At 43.4% G+C, this 18,444-nt stretch overlaps 1 protein-coding gene across 1 annotated transcript in view; it reads left to right on the top strand.

Annotated features, from left to right (window-relative positions):
* The window catches only part of ORC5 (origin recognition complex subunit 5), a 34,287-nt gene that overhangs the window by 11,241 nt on the left and 4,602 nt on the right, over positions 1–18,444 (top strand). Inside the window, exons 8-14 of the mRNA XM_083187236.1 lie at positions 730–778; positions 974–1,064; positions 8,773–8,825; positions 9,233–9,345; positions 9,750–9,797; positions 13,551–13,661; positions 13,859–13,971. Of these exons, the coding sequence (XP_083043362.1) occupies positions 730–778; positions 974–1,064; positions 8,773–8,825; positions 9,233–9,345; positions 9,750–9,797; positions 13,551–13,661; positions 13,859–13,971 (578 nt within the window). The remainder of the gene's footprint in view (positions 1–729; positions 779–973; positions 1,065–8,772; positions 8,826–9,232; positions 9,346–9,749; positions 9,798–13,550; positions 13,662–13,858; positions 13,972–18,444) is intronic.

Below are 18,444 nucleotides of genomic sequence, written 5' to 3'. Positions count from 1 at the left end.
TGCTGGGATGTGTAGTTTCAAAACATCTGGAGGGCCAACGTTGGACATGCCTGTGTTAAAGTTTAAGATGTGATGGGACATCCAAGAAATGGTAGCGGAGAGACAGTTGTAGATACAAGTGTGTGGAGAGATCAGGGGAGAACACCTGAGTTGCATTGGAAAGGAGATGATATTGGAAGTCAAAAGGAGAAATTCAAGAACAGTGACTGAGGATATTGAAGGACGTTTCAAAAGCTGGCCTGCGGTGTGGAAACAGAAAACAGAGGCCTGGCATTAGCATTTCTTGCATATACATGACTGGGCTTACACTTACAAATCTTGGAAAAATACGCTATGATAAACTCTATTGCCCCCTACACACATGCCGATATTAAGGCATTTTCTAAGCGACTTTGGTAAGCTTGTCAAAGTCGCTTAGAAAATGCCCCTACATCTGTGTGTGTAGGAGCTATAGCGACCGCAATGCACGTCCCTGCGCGCTGCTATCGCTGTCTGAGATTTGTGGTCCGTGAGAACACTGGCGCTGACAGCTCGCATTGTGTGTAGGCTATTACCGCTGTATGCTGAGCGACAGCGCTGTACCTGAATTAGCATAGCTAGAAAGCCCTACACATATCAGCATGTGTAGGGCCCATATTATATTCCTAGTGTTTACTTTGCTTTTATTTACCTTTTTGTGTAGTGTTATTTACTGTGGTTTACATATGATTTGTTTTGTGTTTCTTGTAGGCTGCGCTAAACTTCCCAAAGTTTTGTGAACCAGTAGTTAAAGGAGAAGGTAGGTTTAAATAGGAGTTCACTGTGAAAAATGGCAACTGCCTAAATCTGTATAATTAAGGGTTATAGACCCCACAGGAAATATTTATAAATGCAGTAATGAATTTTGCGGCATTATCTTTTAACCTCCCATTTTAACAACAAATGATGTGGTAATATTTGTGTGTTTTATACCATTTTGTATACTTTCTTTCAGCAAAGGAAAGTGACTCCCATAAACTGTGGCGAAACATCGAGCCACATTTGAAGAGGGCTATGCAGACTGTTTATCTCAGGGAAATATCAAGGTACCCATGTTATACTGTTAGCTGTGTGGTAATGAGGCTTCAGTTATATCTGTGCCTGTGATTATAACAATATTACCACGTATCTATCATGGAACTCCCAGCACTTCACATTTTATGAACAATTTCATATTAAATTAAAGTCTGCTACCTTAGCTTCTTGCTGTGTCAATATGTTGATGTCCGGATGGCTTTCCAATTACTGTCATGCAGAGTTAAAGCACTTTTATAATCTATACTTTTTGGTTTGATGTGTGAAATTAAGTCGTATGCCCCTACTCTACTACCCCCCCCCCCCCCCCCCCCAAAAAAAAAATCATTGTAATTAAAGTATTTACTAAGCCTTGAAAGTGGTAAAATGGACCAGCCAATCAGCACCTATCGGTGCATATACACGGACAGATTTGGCCAACGATTCAATCTAGTGAACAATTTCCTCTGATCTTCTGCACAAACGATTTGGTGTCAAATGATGAACAATTGTACAAACGATTACACTTGAACAATTGATCTTCAACGATGGTGGAGGGAGAGGGAGCCAGTCAATCAGCCTTACCAGATCGTTCATAGAAACATAGAAACATAGAATTTGACGGCAGATAAGAACCACTTGGCACATCTAGTCTGCCCCTTTTTTAAACATGTTACCTCAAACCATATTTGATCTTTATTTTTATGTAAGGATATCCATATGCCTATCCCAAGCATGTTTAAATTGTACTACTGTATTTGCCTCTACCACCTCTGATGGGAGGCTATTCCACTTATCTACTACTCTTTCTGTGAAGTAATTCTTCCTTAAATTTCCCCTGAATCTTCCTCCCTCTAGTTTCAGTGCATGTCCTCGTGTTCTGTTGCTCCTCTTCCTGTGAAGAATGTCTCCCACCTGTACCTTGTTAAAACCCTTGATATATTTGAAAGTTTCTATCATGTCCCCCCTTTCCCTTCTCTGCTCTAAAATAGAAACATTCTAAAATAGAAACATTCATCGTGCATACACATGAAACGATTGGTACACATCGCGAACGATTGATCTATGATATTTCTGCATGCAGGAAAGATCATGGACCTCTACGACCAGCGGGTATGCGCATCGTCCAATATATTGTTCATACACACGGAACGATTTGAGCGATGGGTCGGGAACGCCCAGATCTTTTGCCAAATCTATCCGCGTGTACGCACCTGATCTGTCATTTTACAGGCTGTTTGAAAAAAAAAAAAAAAAATTTCAGGGTCAGGTGTACGAAGTACTTGTATTACTCTTTGTTCTTCTTCTAGTTTCAGCTATAGCTCCATTAACCCCTTCCCGACATTTGACGTATATATACGTCATGGCCGGGAAGTACTTCCCGACACATGACGTATATATACGTCATGGCTTCTAACTGTCACTGCGTCTAGAGACGCAGTGACAGAGGGACGATGTCTGCTGTCCCTGACAGCAGACATGTCCCTGCATGCCCAGGGGGGGCTGCGATGCCGCCCCCCCGTCGGCGATCGCTGTGATTGGCTGTTCAGTGTGAACAGCCATTCACAGCGTTTTCTGTGTCACCGGCGAATAACGTTCGCCGGTGACACAGGGATCGGAGGTGATTGGTGCTGTAAAGTACAGCACCAATCACCGCGGGGTGTAAGGGTGACACTGGTGTCACCCCACCTCACCCCGCCCGCCCCCAAAGGCCGTGATTGGTTCGTCGGACCGACGGACCAATCACAGCCATGGAGGGGGGTTTAAACTAACGGTGACTGCACTGCAGACGCCATTCCGGTCTGGAATTGCATGCAGTGCGGTCACCGTACCCAGCTGCCGCGATATACTGACCAGAACCCCTCTAAATACTTACCTGATCACTGCCTGGATCTTGCTTATTCTTGTGACATCCTGTGACATCCTGTGCTGTGTTGTGCTGCTGCGAGTTATTAGATAGAGAGATAGAGAGAGATAGAGAGAGATAGAGAGGCCTAGTGACAGAGAGTGCTATATTTTGTGCTGCTGCAGTGTGATAGAGCTATAGATAGAGAGATAGAGAGAGATAGAGAGAGATTGTGCTATATATTTTTTATATAACTGACTGCTGCCCCCCCTTTTTTGCTGATCAGTATAAATTAACTGATCAGCAACTTTTTGGGGGCGCAGGTTTTTTTTTTAGATATATATACCTGTCAGTGCTGCTGCTGCAGTGTCATAGAGTGAGAGATAGAGAGATAGAGAGATAGAGAGAGATAGTGACAGAGAGTGATAGAGACTGCTATATTTTGTGTCTGCTGCCCCCCTTTTGTGCACCCCCAGCAACTTTTTGGGGGTGCAGGGGTTATTTTTCATATATATAACTGTCAGTGCTGCTGCTGCAGTGTCATAGTGATAGATAGTGAGAGATAGAGAGATAGAGAGAGATAGTGACAGAGAGTGATAGAGAGTGCTAAATTTTGTGTCTGCTTCCCCCGCCTTTTGTGCTGATCACTATATCTGAGGTGATCAGCAACTTTTTGGGGGTGCAGAGTTTTTTTTTTATATATATACCTGTCAGTTGCTGCCAGTTGCACTGTCAGTTGCACCAAAGGTTGTGCACCTGCTGCCCCTCACTGGTAATCAGTGTCGCATCACTGATCACCTTTTTTTTTTTTTGTGGGTGCTGTGGGGTCTTTTTTTAATTTTTTTTTTACACACACTGTGATTTTGTGGGTGTCCTGTGGCCACTGTGCGCTGATCAGTGACGTACATCACTGATCAGCTTTTTCGGCACAGGGTTGATCTATTTTTTATTTTTTTTTTGATCAAATTCCTGTTGCCTTTGAGCGCTGTTCAGTGACGGACGTTACTGACCAACATCTGTGCTCAATTTTTGGCGCAGGACCTTTTTTTTTTTTTTTTTTTTTTTAACCCCTTCAATATTTTTTTTTTTTTAACCCCTTCAATTTTTTTTTTTTTTTGTATAAAGTATTTTTTTTTTTCTGCACTACATACACACTACATACCCCCCGGGTTGAAATAAAGTTTGTACCCCCCCCCCCTACACTATACACGTGTTGAAACATTTCACTACCAGTAACACAAAAATAAAAATGGCATCCCAAATGTCATCCCAAATGTCATCCCAAATGTCATCCCAGTCATCCAGAAGAATGTATTCAGTGGAGGAGGCATATGCCATGCTTGCCTCTGACTCTGACACAGCCAGTGAGGCAAGCGGGGAATTTGAAGGATTCGTCTTAAGCTCCTCTTCCTCCTCTGGTGATGAGGGACCCCCTCAAAGACGCCCCCGTAGAGCAGCTGAGACCCACCCCCCAATAATTGATCTCGTATGGACCCCACCACCAGACAATTTTGAGCCCCAGGTTCCTGAGTTTTTGGCCATGCCAGGAATCCAATTTGATTCCACAGGTCTCAGAGAAATTGACTTTTTCAAATTATTTTTCTCTGATGATTTTATAAATTTAATGGTGGACCAAACTAATTTATATGCCCAGCAGTTTATTGCTCAAAACCCCACGTCATCATTTGCTAGGTGGACCCCTGTAGATGCAGTAGAGATGATGACGTTTTGGGGTCTGGTGTTTCATATGGGCATAGTAAAAAAGCCAGAAATTAGGCAATATTGGAGTACAGATGTTCTGTACAGCACCCCATTTTACCTTATGGCCATGCCCCGGGCTCGATTTGAAACGATCCTTAAATTTTTGCATTACAACGATAATGCACAGTGCCCACCCAGAGATGATCCCACCTTTGACCGGCTATTCAAAGTCAGGCCGGTCATTGATCATTTCAGTGCCAAATTTGCAGAGATGTACATCCCAGATAAATTCATTTGCATAGACGAGTCCCTTATACATTTTAAAGGAAGGGTTAAATTCCGCCAGTACCTTCCCAGTAAGAGGGCAAGGTATGGCATAAAAATGTATAAGCTGTGTGAAAGCACCTCAGGGTACACCCACATGTTTAGGGTATATGAAGGGAAGGATTCAAGAATTGAACCGCCAGAATGCCCCCCCTCCCTCGTAGGTGTTAGTGGAAAAATTGTCTGGGATTTAGTGCACCCCTTCCTGGATAAAGGTTATCACCTCTATGTGGATAACTTTTACACTAGCATCCCCCTGTTTAAGGCCCTTGGTTCAAGAGGTACAGCAGCTTGCGGTACTGTGCGCAAGAACCAAAGAGGCCTCCCAAAAACGCACATTGCCCAAGTAATGAGAAGGGGTGAAAGCAGGGGAATATGCACCGAAAATATGTTGTTGGTCAAATATAAGGACAAGAGGGATGTCCTTATACTGACAAAAATTCACGGAGACAGTACCACCTCCGTCCCTGTACGAGGTACCAGTACCCACACCTCAAAACCTAATTGTATCCTGGATTACAATAGGTACATGGGCGGAGTGGATCTTTCAGATCAGGTACTGAAGCCGTACAGTGCCCTGCGGAAAACAAAAATCTGGTACAAGAAGCTGGCCGTGTATATCATCCAGATGGCACTGTATAACGCTTACGTGCTATTCCGTTCTACCGGCCAGAGGGGGACATTTATGCACTTTCAAGAGGAAGTCATAAAGGGCCTAGTATTTGGGAACCAGCAGGCAGAGGGCCCCAGTACTTCTAGTACTGGCCCCTGTATTGTACCAGGGCAGCATTTTCCGAACGAAATCCCCTCCACTGCAAGAAAGGGCAGGACACAAAAAAGGTGCAAAGTTTGCTATAAAAAGGGAATAAGAAAGGAAACTATTTTCCACTGTGAAACTTGCCCCGACAAACCCGGCCTATGTATAAAGGAGTGTTTTAAAATATACCACACATCTATGGATTATTAGGTTCATCATTTCACCGTGCTTCGGGGGTCTTGCTAATGCCACATAGCACCCACCAACATTCCACCAGAATCTGAGCTGCAAAATCCAAAAATCACTCCTTCCCTTCTGAGTCCTGCCATGCTCCCAACTGGTATTTTTTGGTCACATATGAGGCATTGCCATACTCGGGAGAAATTGGGGCACAGATTTTGGGGTGCTTTTTCTCCTTCATACCTTCTGAAAATGAAAAATTTTGAGCCAGAACTGCATTTTTGTGTAAAAAATGTAATTTTTCATTTTCACTGCCTAGTTGTATCAAAATTGGTGAAACCCCTGGGGGTTTGAAATGTACACTATACCCCTAGATGAATTCCCTGAGGGGTGTAGTTTGCAAAATGGGGTCACTTGTGGGGTGGTTCCACTGTATTGGTGCTTTGGGGGTCTTGCTAATGCGACATAGCACCCACCAACATTCCACCAGAATTTGTGCTGCAAAATCCAAATATCACTCCTTCCCTTCTGAGTCCTGCCACTTTTTGGTCACACATGAGGCATTGCCGTACTCGGGAGAAATTGGGGCACAGATTTTGGGGTGCTTTTTCTCCTTCATACCTTATGAAAATGAAAAATTGAGCCAGAACTGCATTTTTGTGTAAAAAATGTAATTTTTCATTTGCACAGCCCAGTTGTATCAAAATTGGTGAAACCCCTGGGGGTTTGAAATGTACACTATACCCCTAGATGAATTCCCTGAGGGGTTTAGTTTGCAAAATGGGGTCACTTGTGGGGGGGTTCCACTGTATTGGTGCTTGGGGGGTCTTGCTAATGCGACATAGCACCCACCAAAATTCCACCAGAATCTGAGCTGCAAAATCCAAAAATCACTCCTTCCCTTCTGAGTCCTGCCATGCACCCAAATGGTATTTTTTGGTCACATGTGAGGCATTGCCGTACTCGGGAGAAATTGGGGCACAGATTTTGGGGTGCTTTTTCTCCTTCATTCCTTGTGAAAATGAAAAATTTGGAGCCAGAACTGCATTTTTGTGTAAAAAAATTAATTTTTCATTTTCACTGCCCAGTTGTACCACAATTGGTGAAACCCCTGGGGGTTTGAAATGTACACTATACCCCTAGATGAATTCCCTGAGGGGTGTAGTTTGCAAAATGGGGTCACTTGTGGGGGGGTTCCTAAATTTTAGCATCTTATGGTGCCTATAAACCTACATGGTGCCTAAAAAAAGGAGGCTCCAAAATCAAGTAGGTGCTCCTTCTATTATGAAGCCTGTGGTTTGGTCAACGTGCACACTAGGGCCACATATAGGATATTTATGAAAACAAAAGAATTGGGGGAATCAATTTTTAGTCACATTTCTCTAGTAAAATCTACTGTGTTCCTTAGAAAAATGTATTAAAATTGCAAATCTGCAAAAAAAATTTCACCTACACTTTGTTTTAATTCCTGTGAAACACCTAAAGGGTTAACAAACTTCCAAAATGCTGTTTTGAATACTGTGAGGGGTGCAGTTTTTGAAATGGTATCATTTATGGGGGTGTCTCACATACAAGTCCCTCAAAGTCACATCAGAACTGAACTGGTCCCTAAAAAAATCAGTGTTTGAAATTTTCTTGAGAATTTGCTATTCATATTGTAAGCCTCCTAGTGTCCAAAAAAATTAAAAGGAAGTTGAAATAATGATGGAAACATAAAGTAGACATATGGTCTATGTTAGTTATTAACTATTTTGAGTGGTATGATTATTTGTCTCACAAGCAGAAAATTTAACATTTTGCAAATTGCTAAATTTTCCATTTTTTTACGACATTTTGGTATTTTTCACAAAAAAACACAGACTGTATCGACCCAAATTTACCACTAATTTGAAGTACAATGTGTCACGAAAAAACAATCTCAAAATCACTGGGATAAGTAAAAGCAAAAAAAAGTTATCCCCACTTAAGTGATACATGTCAGATTTGAAAAAAAGGGCTCTGTCAGGAACGCAAAAACTAGCTCTGTCAGGAAGGGGTTAAAGGTGATCAACCATTGGAAATGTGGAAAAGCACAGTATTAAGCAAATTATTAATGCATAGGATATAATCATGATTATACAGTTAAATGGCTGCATATACGTGTAATGCAATCTTTTTTTCTTAGTGACTTTTCTTTTTTTTTTTATCACTTTTTTTATGTTTTACATGTAAATTTGAAGGATATTTTTCCTAAATTTAAAGTATACATTCCCACATTATTCTTATGGTACACATGGCACACTGCATATATCTTTCTGCTGGTAAAGTATATGTAACCATAATTTTAGTGTTGTGCACTTGCCATCTGTTATGTTATTGTATGGTAATATCTGTGTGTTTTCAGTTGGATGTTGATCTATAGGAGTGAATAGAAATACAGTGGTTCATTCAGCTTCTAAAGCAGGCTTGTCCAACCTGTGGCCCTCCAGATGTGCTAAAACTACACATCCCAGCATGCCTTGCCACAATTTGGCTATCAGGGAATGCTAGAATGATGGCAATGCATGCTGGGATGTGTAGTTTTAGCACATCTGGAGGGCCGCAGGTTGGACATGCCTGTTCTAAAGCAATAACCGTAAACTCATGTATTGCCAGCTTTATAGACCCTGTGATAAAGGAGCTATGCAATGCAGATAAGCACCAACTGCAGGAATGGAACGGGGCACCTGACTGTTCTCCTAATGGCCGACAATGTGCAGAATGGATAGTTCTGGTTGCTAATGAACTACTTTCTGACTTCATCGGCATCTGAAGAATTTTTTTTTCTCTAGAATGCGACAATCACATTTCTCTATCTATGAAAATGAGCGTATATTTAGTGAATGTGATGTAGGTGGACGTCCTTGCAAAGGAAGGAGCAATTATGTATTTTACCTCTGTTTTTTCTCTCCAGTTCACAATGGGAAAGAATTCAACAAGAAGACAGAGAAGCGTCACAAATGAAAGGTCTATATTCTGTTATATGCAGAGATCTTATTGGCAGTATCGCCTTTACTTGTGTGATGTGCTTAGGGATCAGTTGCTCTAAAAACCTCACTAGTGCCCTCAGGGGGACAAACAACTGTTAGCAGTGGTACATTTACTATACAGTCAGCTGAATGCTCCTAGCATCATGGTTGTCATGTACGTTATAGGTTTAGGATCCCAGTATGTATAATATTGACTTAAATGGCCCAGATTGACAGACTGTGGAGTAACAAGTGGTTTATGTGTGGCCTGATTACTACAGTTCTTTGGCCACAGTGGTCTAAAACTATTCTATCCAAATCACTGCGTGTTGGGCAGCTGTAGGTTCCATGCTGTGGAGAGGGTTTTTGTATGTAATATAATGACTTCTGCATTCTATGTATTAGGACTATCCGCACACGCTCATGTAGAATTGCCTTATTACTCCAAATTCCTGCTCATTGCTGGATATTTAGCCTCCTACAATCCTGCCAGGACCGACAAAAGGTTTTTCGTAAAGGTAGGTTTTTATCTTGAGGGACACCTATGCATGAAATGAGTTGACTGATTGCATCTTGGGCTATTGCTATATATAACGTTACAGTACCATGATATTTTGCACCCATTGCAGTTTTCCTTTGTACTCCTAACATATATCGCTGGGGGGGATAACAACGAAAAGATTATTTGAAAAATATTGTACTGAAATATTTAAAAATAAACTGTAAAGTCCGCTTTGGAGTCGCAAACCCAAGGAAATACCTAATAGATTCTGCAGATACAATAACTAAGTATAGTGGGTTTTATTTTAACGTTTTTGTTAGTTACCTTATATATGTTCTGTAGAGTTTATATTCGGATATCCCACTTTCTGAACCTCAAGTGTATTTATCTATTTATTTATTTTTTTCGGTTTTCTTTTAGCATCATGGGAAAATTAAGAAAACTGATTTCTTGAAAAAACATGAAAAGGTATAAAACAACGTTTAAATGATATATTGACATGAATGTTAATGGTTAGGTAGTGTGTGTGTGTGTGTGTGTGTGTGTGTGTTTGTGTCCCCCTTTTACCAGAAGTAAGGATTTGCTCAGCGATTTTACAAAAAGTCTAATTCATTTAAGATTTATGGAATGAGGAACACTGTTCACCAGCACAAGATATTTCCAGGTAGATAGAGGCTGAAGACTATGGGCCTTATTTTGGTTCATTCTTTCTGACAAAATCCTTCTTAGATGGGCAAAACCATGTGCACTGCAGGTGGGGCAGATGTAACATGTGCAGAGAGAATTAGATTTGGGTGGGGTTTTACTTCAAAGTGAGATCTATATTGCAGTGTAAAAATAAAGCAGTCAGTATTTTCCCTGCACAGAAACAAAATTACTCACCCACATCTAATTCTCTCTGCACATGTTACATCTGCCCCCCTGCAGTGCACATGGTTTTGTCCATCTAAGAAGGATTTTGTCAGAAAGAATGAACCAAAATAAGGCCCTATCTAACATCTGCACAGTATGGTTTCAAACCTGGTAGATGAATTGGTCCGTGTGAAAATTTCTTGCAAATAAAGTGTGTACTATACTCGACTGTACATGGACACTATGTAGTAGAGCAGTGATTTTCAACCTTTTTCAGGTCTCTGCACACCTGACCAGACTTTAAAATCGCCAAGGCACACAACAGTTTTTAATCAAATATAATAAGTAATAACAAATATTGACATATATTTAATATATGTTGAGATCTGTTACTATTTCCTTTAAAATTAGTAGAAACAAATAGGTTTTACTTACATAAAATATCAGTGGGAAACCTATGCCCCCACTATGCCGGATAACACATATGCCCCTACTATGCTGGATAACACATATGCCCCCACTATGCCGGATAACACATATGCCCCCACTATCCCGGATAACACATATTCCCCCACTATGCCGGATAACACATATGCTCCCAATATGCCGGATATCACATATGCTCCCAATATGCCGGATATCACATATGCTCCCAATATGCCGGATATCACATATGCTCCCAATATGCCGGATAACACATATGCTCCCAATATGCCGGATAACACATATGGCCCCAATATGCCGGATATCACATATGCTCCCAATATGCCGGATATCACATATGCTCCCAATATGCCGGATATCACATATGCTCCCAATATGCCGGATATCACATATGCTCCCAATATGCCGGATATCACATATGCTCCCAATATGCCGGATAACACATATGCTCCCAATATGCCGGATATCACATATGCTCCCAATATGCCGGATATCACATATGCTCCCAATATGCCGGATATCACATATGCTCCCAATATGCCGGATAACACATATGCCCCCACTATGCCGGATATCACATATGCCCCCACTATGCCGGATATCACATATGCCCCCACTATGCCGGATAACACATATGCCCCCACTATGCCGGATAACACATATGCCCCCACTATGCCGGATAACACATATGCCCCCACTATGCCGGATAACACATATGCCCCCACTATGCCGGATAACACATATGCCCCCACTATGCCCGATATCACATATGCCCCCACTATGCCCGATAACACATATGCCCCCACTATGCCCGATATCACATATGCCCCCACTATGCCCGATATCACATATGCCGGATAACACATATGCCCCCACTATGCCGGATAACACATATGCCCCCACTATGCCGGATAACACATATGCCCCCACTATGCCGGATAACACATATGCCCCCACTATGCCGGATAACACATATGCCCCCACTATGCCGGATATCACATATGCCCCCACTATGCCGGATATCACATATGCCCCCACTATGCCGGATATCACATATGCCCCCACTATGCCGGATATCACATATGCCCCCACTATGCCGGATATCACATATGCCCCCACTATGCCGGATATCACATATGCCCCCAATATGCCGGATAACACACATGCCCCCACTATGCCAGATAACACATATGCCCCCTCTCAGTACAGCCGCTCGCCTCCTCTTCCCGCCTCCGCCGCCAAGCCCCTCAGCCCTGCACTGTGAATCATATTAATTGGTTACATTGCCCCTATGCCCAGCCAGCTGGCACATGCCATTCGCCCAGTGTTGCCTCCAGCTCCATATCATATGATGGAGCTGGAGACAACACTGGGCGAATGGCATGTGTCAGCTGGCTGGCTGAGCATAGGGGCAGTGGTTACCTGGCTGATGATGATGGTTGCTGGTCAGGCTCCGCTCCGGCCTGTGCAGGGCGTTGAGGTGGTTGTGGCAGGCAGGGAGGGTGGGCCGCGGCTGAGTGCCCGTGTCGGACCACCAGCCAGGTGATGCCAAAGCCTGGCTGGCAGCAAAGGGAGTCTGGAGAGGAGCCGGATGCCTGGGCTCTGGCTGCTGCTAGGAAGCTCCGGGGATACGAGGAAGGCTGCAGGCCTGACCGGTGCTCTGACAGATGCACGCTGTCTCAGGCTGCCTGAATGAAATGACGCAGATGAAGAAGGACCCGGGTGAGTCGCCGTGACACGCTGTCACGCGGCACACCTGAGGACTGGCCGCGGCACACAGATGGATGGGTGCTTACTTATGTATTTGTTGGGAGCCAGAGCAGGAAGGTAACGCCGTCCGTAGCACAATGGGCGGTATTCAATGTGAATACTGGCGACGTGCAGCGAATCCTGTTTAGGATTCGCTGCACATTCGCCACTGCTCGCTGCGTTCCAGAGCCTCGCCTGCTCCGGTATTCAACGAGTCAGGGGCTCGCTGCCCCTGACTGGCGAATTTGAGCTCCTGCGGCGGACGCTGCAGGGAGCCTGAGGACGGTGGCAGGCAGGGAGATGGAAGTCTCCCTGCCTGCCCCAGAACGTTTGTGGGGGGGAGGTGGGCTCCCCGGGCCAGGCGGCACAGGCTGCCCCCCGGGGGTGCCAGTAGGGGACCGGGTATATTCACTACACCCGATCATGCATATGTAATGATCGGGTGAAGTGAATATATGAATATCTAATGAGCGGCTATATATATATATTTTTTTTATTAAATATATATTCATGTGCTTACAGCACATGAATAAAAATAGCATGCCCTCCTTAGAATAAAATTTCAGATTTTTTGACACCAATTGTTAAAAACAAAACACTTTATTTTAAAAGTTCACATTCCACTTCACCATAAAAAGATAGCGATTTGCTACTCGGTGAATCATGGCGAAAAAAACCTTGAAATGTATTCGCCATCTGGTCATTGAATAGGGTGATTCACCGTTTTAGTCAGAAATTCGCCTTACAGCACAAAATCGCCATAAAAACCTGGCGAATCAGCCTCATTGAATACCGCCCAATAAGTAGCTTTGTGAAAATTGGATTGTTTAGATTGGTGTTTCCAAACTCTGGGACTCTAGAACATCAGGTCATGGCTTTTAAGTTCTCTTCAATTATGCAAAGGTGGCTGTATTTTTATTATTTTATTTTATCAGTTATCCTTGAAGGTTTTCAGGACTAGATATGTGAGCAGTAGAAGTCCTGTCGTCATTGACCAAGGCGCTTTCAACTTTTGTGATCTCTGAAATGTTTATTACATGGCCTAGTTGTATACCTTTTTGCTTATCCTTCCTCAAACATACAATTATAAATTGTAACTTTTTTTTACCCGGGGAACTCACTAATATCTTATGTCCACCAATTGTGTGTCCTGAAAATCATCCTGTTTCTTTACAGACGAGCAATCATCTTCTTGGTCCCAAACCATTTCCCTTGGATAGGCTGCTGGCCATACTGTACAGTATCGTGGACAGCAGAGTTGCTCCCACTGCAAATATCTTCTCCCAGGTAAGTGTGCAGTGTCCTGGCATACCCTACTGAGAATTGCTAAGCATCGGTGTCTGGCTGTATCGCAATGTGCAGACCAGCAGTCCATATGCATGTACAAGAACCTAACCTAAGAGAAAATTATGTATACTATGACATAAATCAGTTATCATATACATATATCATTCTGCTGCAAGTAAACCTTTCTTCGCTATTAGATTTCTTCTCTTGTGACTCTTCAACTGTTAACTCTCGTGGGTCATGATGATCAACTTGATGGACCCAAGTACAAATGTACGGTATCTTTGGACTTTATCCGAGCCGTGGCAAGGTATGTATGTATGTGTGTACATGTATTATACAGCTGTGTGCAAATGATTGAGGGGGGGATGCTATAACATCCGCGCCCCCTATCGCCGCAGATCGCATACATAATTATCGCATATGCGATAATTATGGCAGAGGACAGCTCTTGCGTTAAGAGCTGTCCTTTGCGGTGCGAGACAGCGGATCCCATCAGGACCAGGCGGCTCCCCCCTCCCTCCCTTACCCGGCGCTGCTGCTGCTGCGCTGGGCTCTATTTCTACCTGCACCCGGAAGAGGATCATAGCGCAGGGAGGAGGAAAACACAGGTGGGGGGGTCGATGCAGGGTGGCGGGGGGTCACAGTAAAAGCCCCTAGGCTTCTATGGGGGCATCGCCAGATTTTGCGGGGTGGCGGGGGGGGGGTCACAGTAAAAGCCCATAGGCTTCTATGGGGGCATCGATAACAGGCTTTTTACCGCAATTTTAATTTAGAGAATCTCCCCCGAGTGTCACTTTGTGTGTTCCACTGCATCCAGGAGTGAAAACATCCCTGCAGGGTGCAAATAACATTTCTGAATAATTTATACTATTTGCAGCAAAATTCGTGAAAAAAAATAATAATTCCGTTTTCCCTGTGATATATGTAGAAGTGTGGGCATCCTGCCAGTCAGTACTGATCAGCGCATCTTTTGGCTCAAATCACAGCTCCACATGTTTCCTGCAGCCACCTAGAACGCTCTTGATGCTCTAGGATTGTTCTCCACTCTCCGTTGCAGAACTCTTCTAGCTTAGAAATGTTAATAGGTCGTTCTGCATTTTATGATTCTAATCATTTTGAATCTTGATTCCAAAGCCATTTATTTATGTGATTGCTGTTTTAGGGTGTGCAGCTGTATGTATGATTACAGTAGACTTGTTGTATGCCAGAAGACCTCATTAGCCAAGTAGGTTAGCACCATTAATGATCTTTTAACATCCCTTTGGAAAGCCAGATGCATAGCAGCACTTTGGGGGTTGTTTTGGTTCACTCTGACAAATTCATTCTTAGATGGACAAAACCATGTGCACTGCAGGTGGGGCAGATGTTACTTGTGCAGAGAGAATTAGATTTGGGTGGGGTTTTACTTAAAAGTGAGATCTATATTGCAGTGTAAAAATAAAGCAGTCAGTATTTTCCCTGCACAGAAACAAAATAACTCACCCAAATCTAATTCTCTCTGCACCTTTTACATATTTCAAGATATAGTGACAGTCTGTGCAATTATTTTTCCCCATAGACTAGAGATGGGTATATCATGACAGCAGCCTATAACCAGGCAAAGAAACCTGCACTGCCGAGATAGCGCAGCAACTAGTCGACTACTGAAGAGGCGGGTGGACTTGGAGGCGGGGCCTGGAGCATCATACAGGGAAGCGTGTTATACACAAGGGCCTGATGCAATGCACTGCGTAAGGTCCTTGTACAGTACACTACAGTACTGTAACACACAGCTGGCATGCATATAAAATCTATATTTAGATTCTATATGAAATTAAATTCCAGGGGGTAATGGACGGTCGCGCTGCCAAAACACAGCTGCGCATGCATATAGATTCATATGCATGCCAGCTGTGTCTCGGCATCACAACTGTCCAGTACCCCCATGAATTTAAATTTTAGCCCATTTGGGGGAATTTACCACTGTTCCCTGATCACTGGCATAGGGTAATCACATTCATGTAGTGTGTTAAACATGCAACAATGTAGCAATTTTTTTGTCCAAAATGCGCTTGTTCAGCTGGTGATGGATCCAGCTAACTGCTATATAATGGAACACAGCTGGGATCATTTAATTGAACACTTGCCCATATCCAATTTGTCGCGGGTACGACATGCATTATACCTTCAAGTTACAACATGAAGCATAGACTTGTTGATTTATCAGCATTCAGACTCTTGCATTAGGAAGTAATTAGCAGAGTCTGTCTACAGAACCGTAACTACAATACACGGAGCATTGACCGTTATTGAAGTAACAAGCCTGCTTAACAGGACCTACCGGAATAATCGGAAGCAGGCTAGAGGAGATCATCCTGCCAATGGCAGGGCCGCCATCAGGGGGGTGCTGTGGGTACAGCTGTCCTGGGCCCCGGCCACTGAAGGGGCCTGAGCAGCTGGCCGTAGCGACACCCCCCGTGGCCGCACATCGCCTCCCTCACCCGGCGGCCCCCCAGTCAGGCACGCACGATACACAGTGCAGCCTGTAGAGTGCCGAGCCTAGGACACAGAGGGGCTTGGCGCTCTGCAGGCTGCAGTGTGCGCCCCTGAGGAGATGTGGGCTGCTGTAGCTAGGTAAGTAATGGTGTGGGGGAGCAGTGGGTGCCAGAAGTGAAGGTCAATTCGGGGAGGGGGGGGAGAGGAGAGTGTGGGTGCAGGGGGGCCTGGACTGAAAGTCAGTCCAGGGCCCCAAGATTACTAGTGCCAGCCCTGGCCATTGGTATCAATAAATCATTACCTTAAACCAGGGGTTCCCAATCTTTTTTTAATCACGGCACCCTAGAGTATAAGAATTTTTTCGCGGCACCCCTAGGCCAAATTTATTTTAATTAGATTGGATTTATATGCTATTCTTAGGGTCAGTTATGTGTAAAAGGGCAGGAATTGCTTCTGTTTGTACACATTTTATGATTGGCAGCCACCAGCACTGGTTTTGCTTATAAATAATTAACCATTAATAATTTAAGTTGGTCCTGGACTACCAACCCAGGGCACCCCTGCATGTTTCCTGAGGCACCCCAGGGAGCCACGGCGCACAGTTTGGGAATCACTGCCTTAAACACAAAACATTGCAAACACTTTACAGGTCACTACCAGCTTCACCTTAATGCAGAAACTTCTGTTCTAAAACTTCAAGCGCTGGGTGCAGCTACTGTATTTTCTTTTTAGCCACTCTGCTGTGAGACATGGGCTTTGCTCTCCATATCTGAGCAGTTTAATAAGCTATAACTTTTCAGGGTTGTCCCAAAGCTAGGTGCACAGTGTCCAATTTATTATTATTATTTTATTTTTTTGGGGCGGGGGGGGGGGGGGGGTATTGTAAGGTCAGTCTCCAGCCTCCTGCCGGTCCTTGCTCTGGACAAAATTTTAAGCTACAGGTTCCGCCAAACTTTGGTATCCAGCAAAAGAGACCACGTAATGTTTAAATTTCCAAAAAACAGCACCCCCCATGTCACCCCCAGCTGCAGCCACATTCTAAAGCAATGGTCTAGATGCCATGTGGGACTGTTAAGGTTTGCAAAGAATGGGGTCAAGGGGATACTCAAGGCTGCCTCCACAATTTATTTCAGTTGCAGCAGCATAGGACCTATTGTTGTTGTCCTTGGTTTTTTTTTTTTTCTTACAATGTATTTATAATCTATCCTTTGCAAAACTGCTATATCTGCAATTCCTTAAGTCAGATGCTGTACAGGATCTCACGGCACAGTCTGGACTAGTTAGAATGGTGTGTATTTAAGTCCCAGAATTGTTTTTATCTCACTTAATTTAAATTGACAGTAATTGTGCATTAAACATGCAGAGGTACAGGTTTAGTTTTCTAATCTGCATAAGTAGTTACCTTGTTTCAACTGAGATTCACTGAAACCTACAGTTTGATAAAATTGCAATATAGCTAATAGTGTGTGTCTTGGATTCAGAGGAGTCTGTACTTGCTTTTACTTGAACAAAGTATGTATTCTGCCTGTGGGACAGTTACGTTTGTGTAAATATATATAACTATATATTTATGATATATAATGCATATTGTGATATTCATTTTGGCTGGTGAGGAAGGGATTTCTTCTGGTAACCCTTTAGTATTAGTCTCAACAGCCCATTCCACTCTAAGGGTATTTGAGACCTTTATGGTTTTAAAACTGATATTATTGCAGATCTTTTTTGGCATGGTGTATGCCTAAATCACCCAGCAATTGTATTATTCCAACTGTCTCTCTAAATACCATCCTATCTCTCAGCTCCCATGCCTCTCCAAGGTACTTGAGAGACTTGCCTACACTCCCTTTAACTCCTACAACTTATTGGACCCACTTCAGTCAGGCTTTCGCTCTCAACACTCCAGAGAGACAGCACTGACTAAAGTAGTCAATGATCTGGCCACTGCTAATCTAAAGGCCATTTCTCATTCTCTTATTCCTCTAGATTTTTGAGCTGCCTTTGACACTGTTGACCACTCTCTTTTCATACAAACACTACAATCCCTAAGTCTTCAGAACACAGCCCAGTCTTGGTTCTCTTCCTACCTATCTAATCGCTGTTTCAGTGTTCACTCTGATTTTACCTCCTCCTCACTACCTCTGTCCGTTGGAGTACCACAAGGCTCAGTCTTAGGTCCTCTGCTTTTCTCAATCTATACTTCCTCTTTTGGCAAACTACTCAAATCTTTTGGATTTCCGTATCCTCTGTACGCTGATACAACTCAAATGTATCTATCCTCCCCTGAATTGTCACCATCAGTATTGCT

This window comes from Crinia signifera, chromosome 5, assembly GCF_055691185.1.
Source record: "Crinia signifera chromosome 5, ASM5569118v1, whole genome shotgun sequence".
In the NCBI taxonomy this organism is placed as follows: Eukaryota; Metazoa; Chordata; class Amphibia; order Anura; family Myobatrachidae; genus Crinia; species Crinia signifera.
Note: the sequence above shows the minus strand (reverse complement) of the source record. Positions and strands in the feature narration are given on the sequence as shown.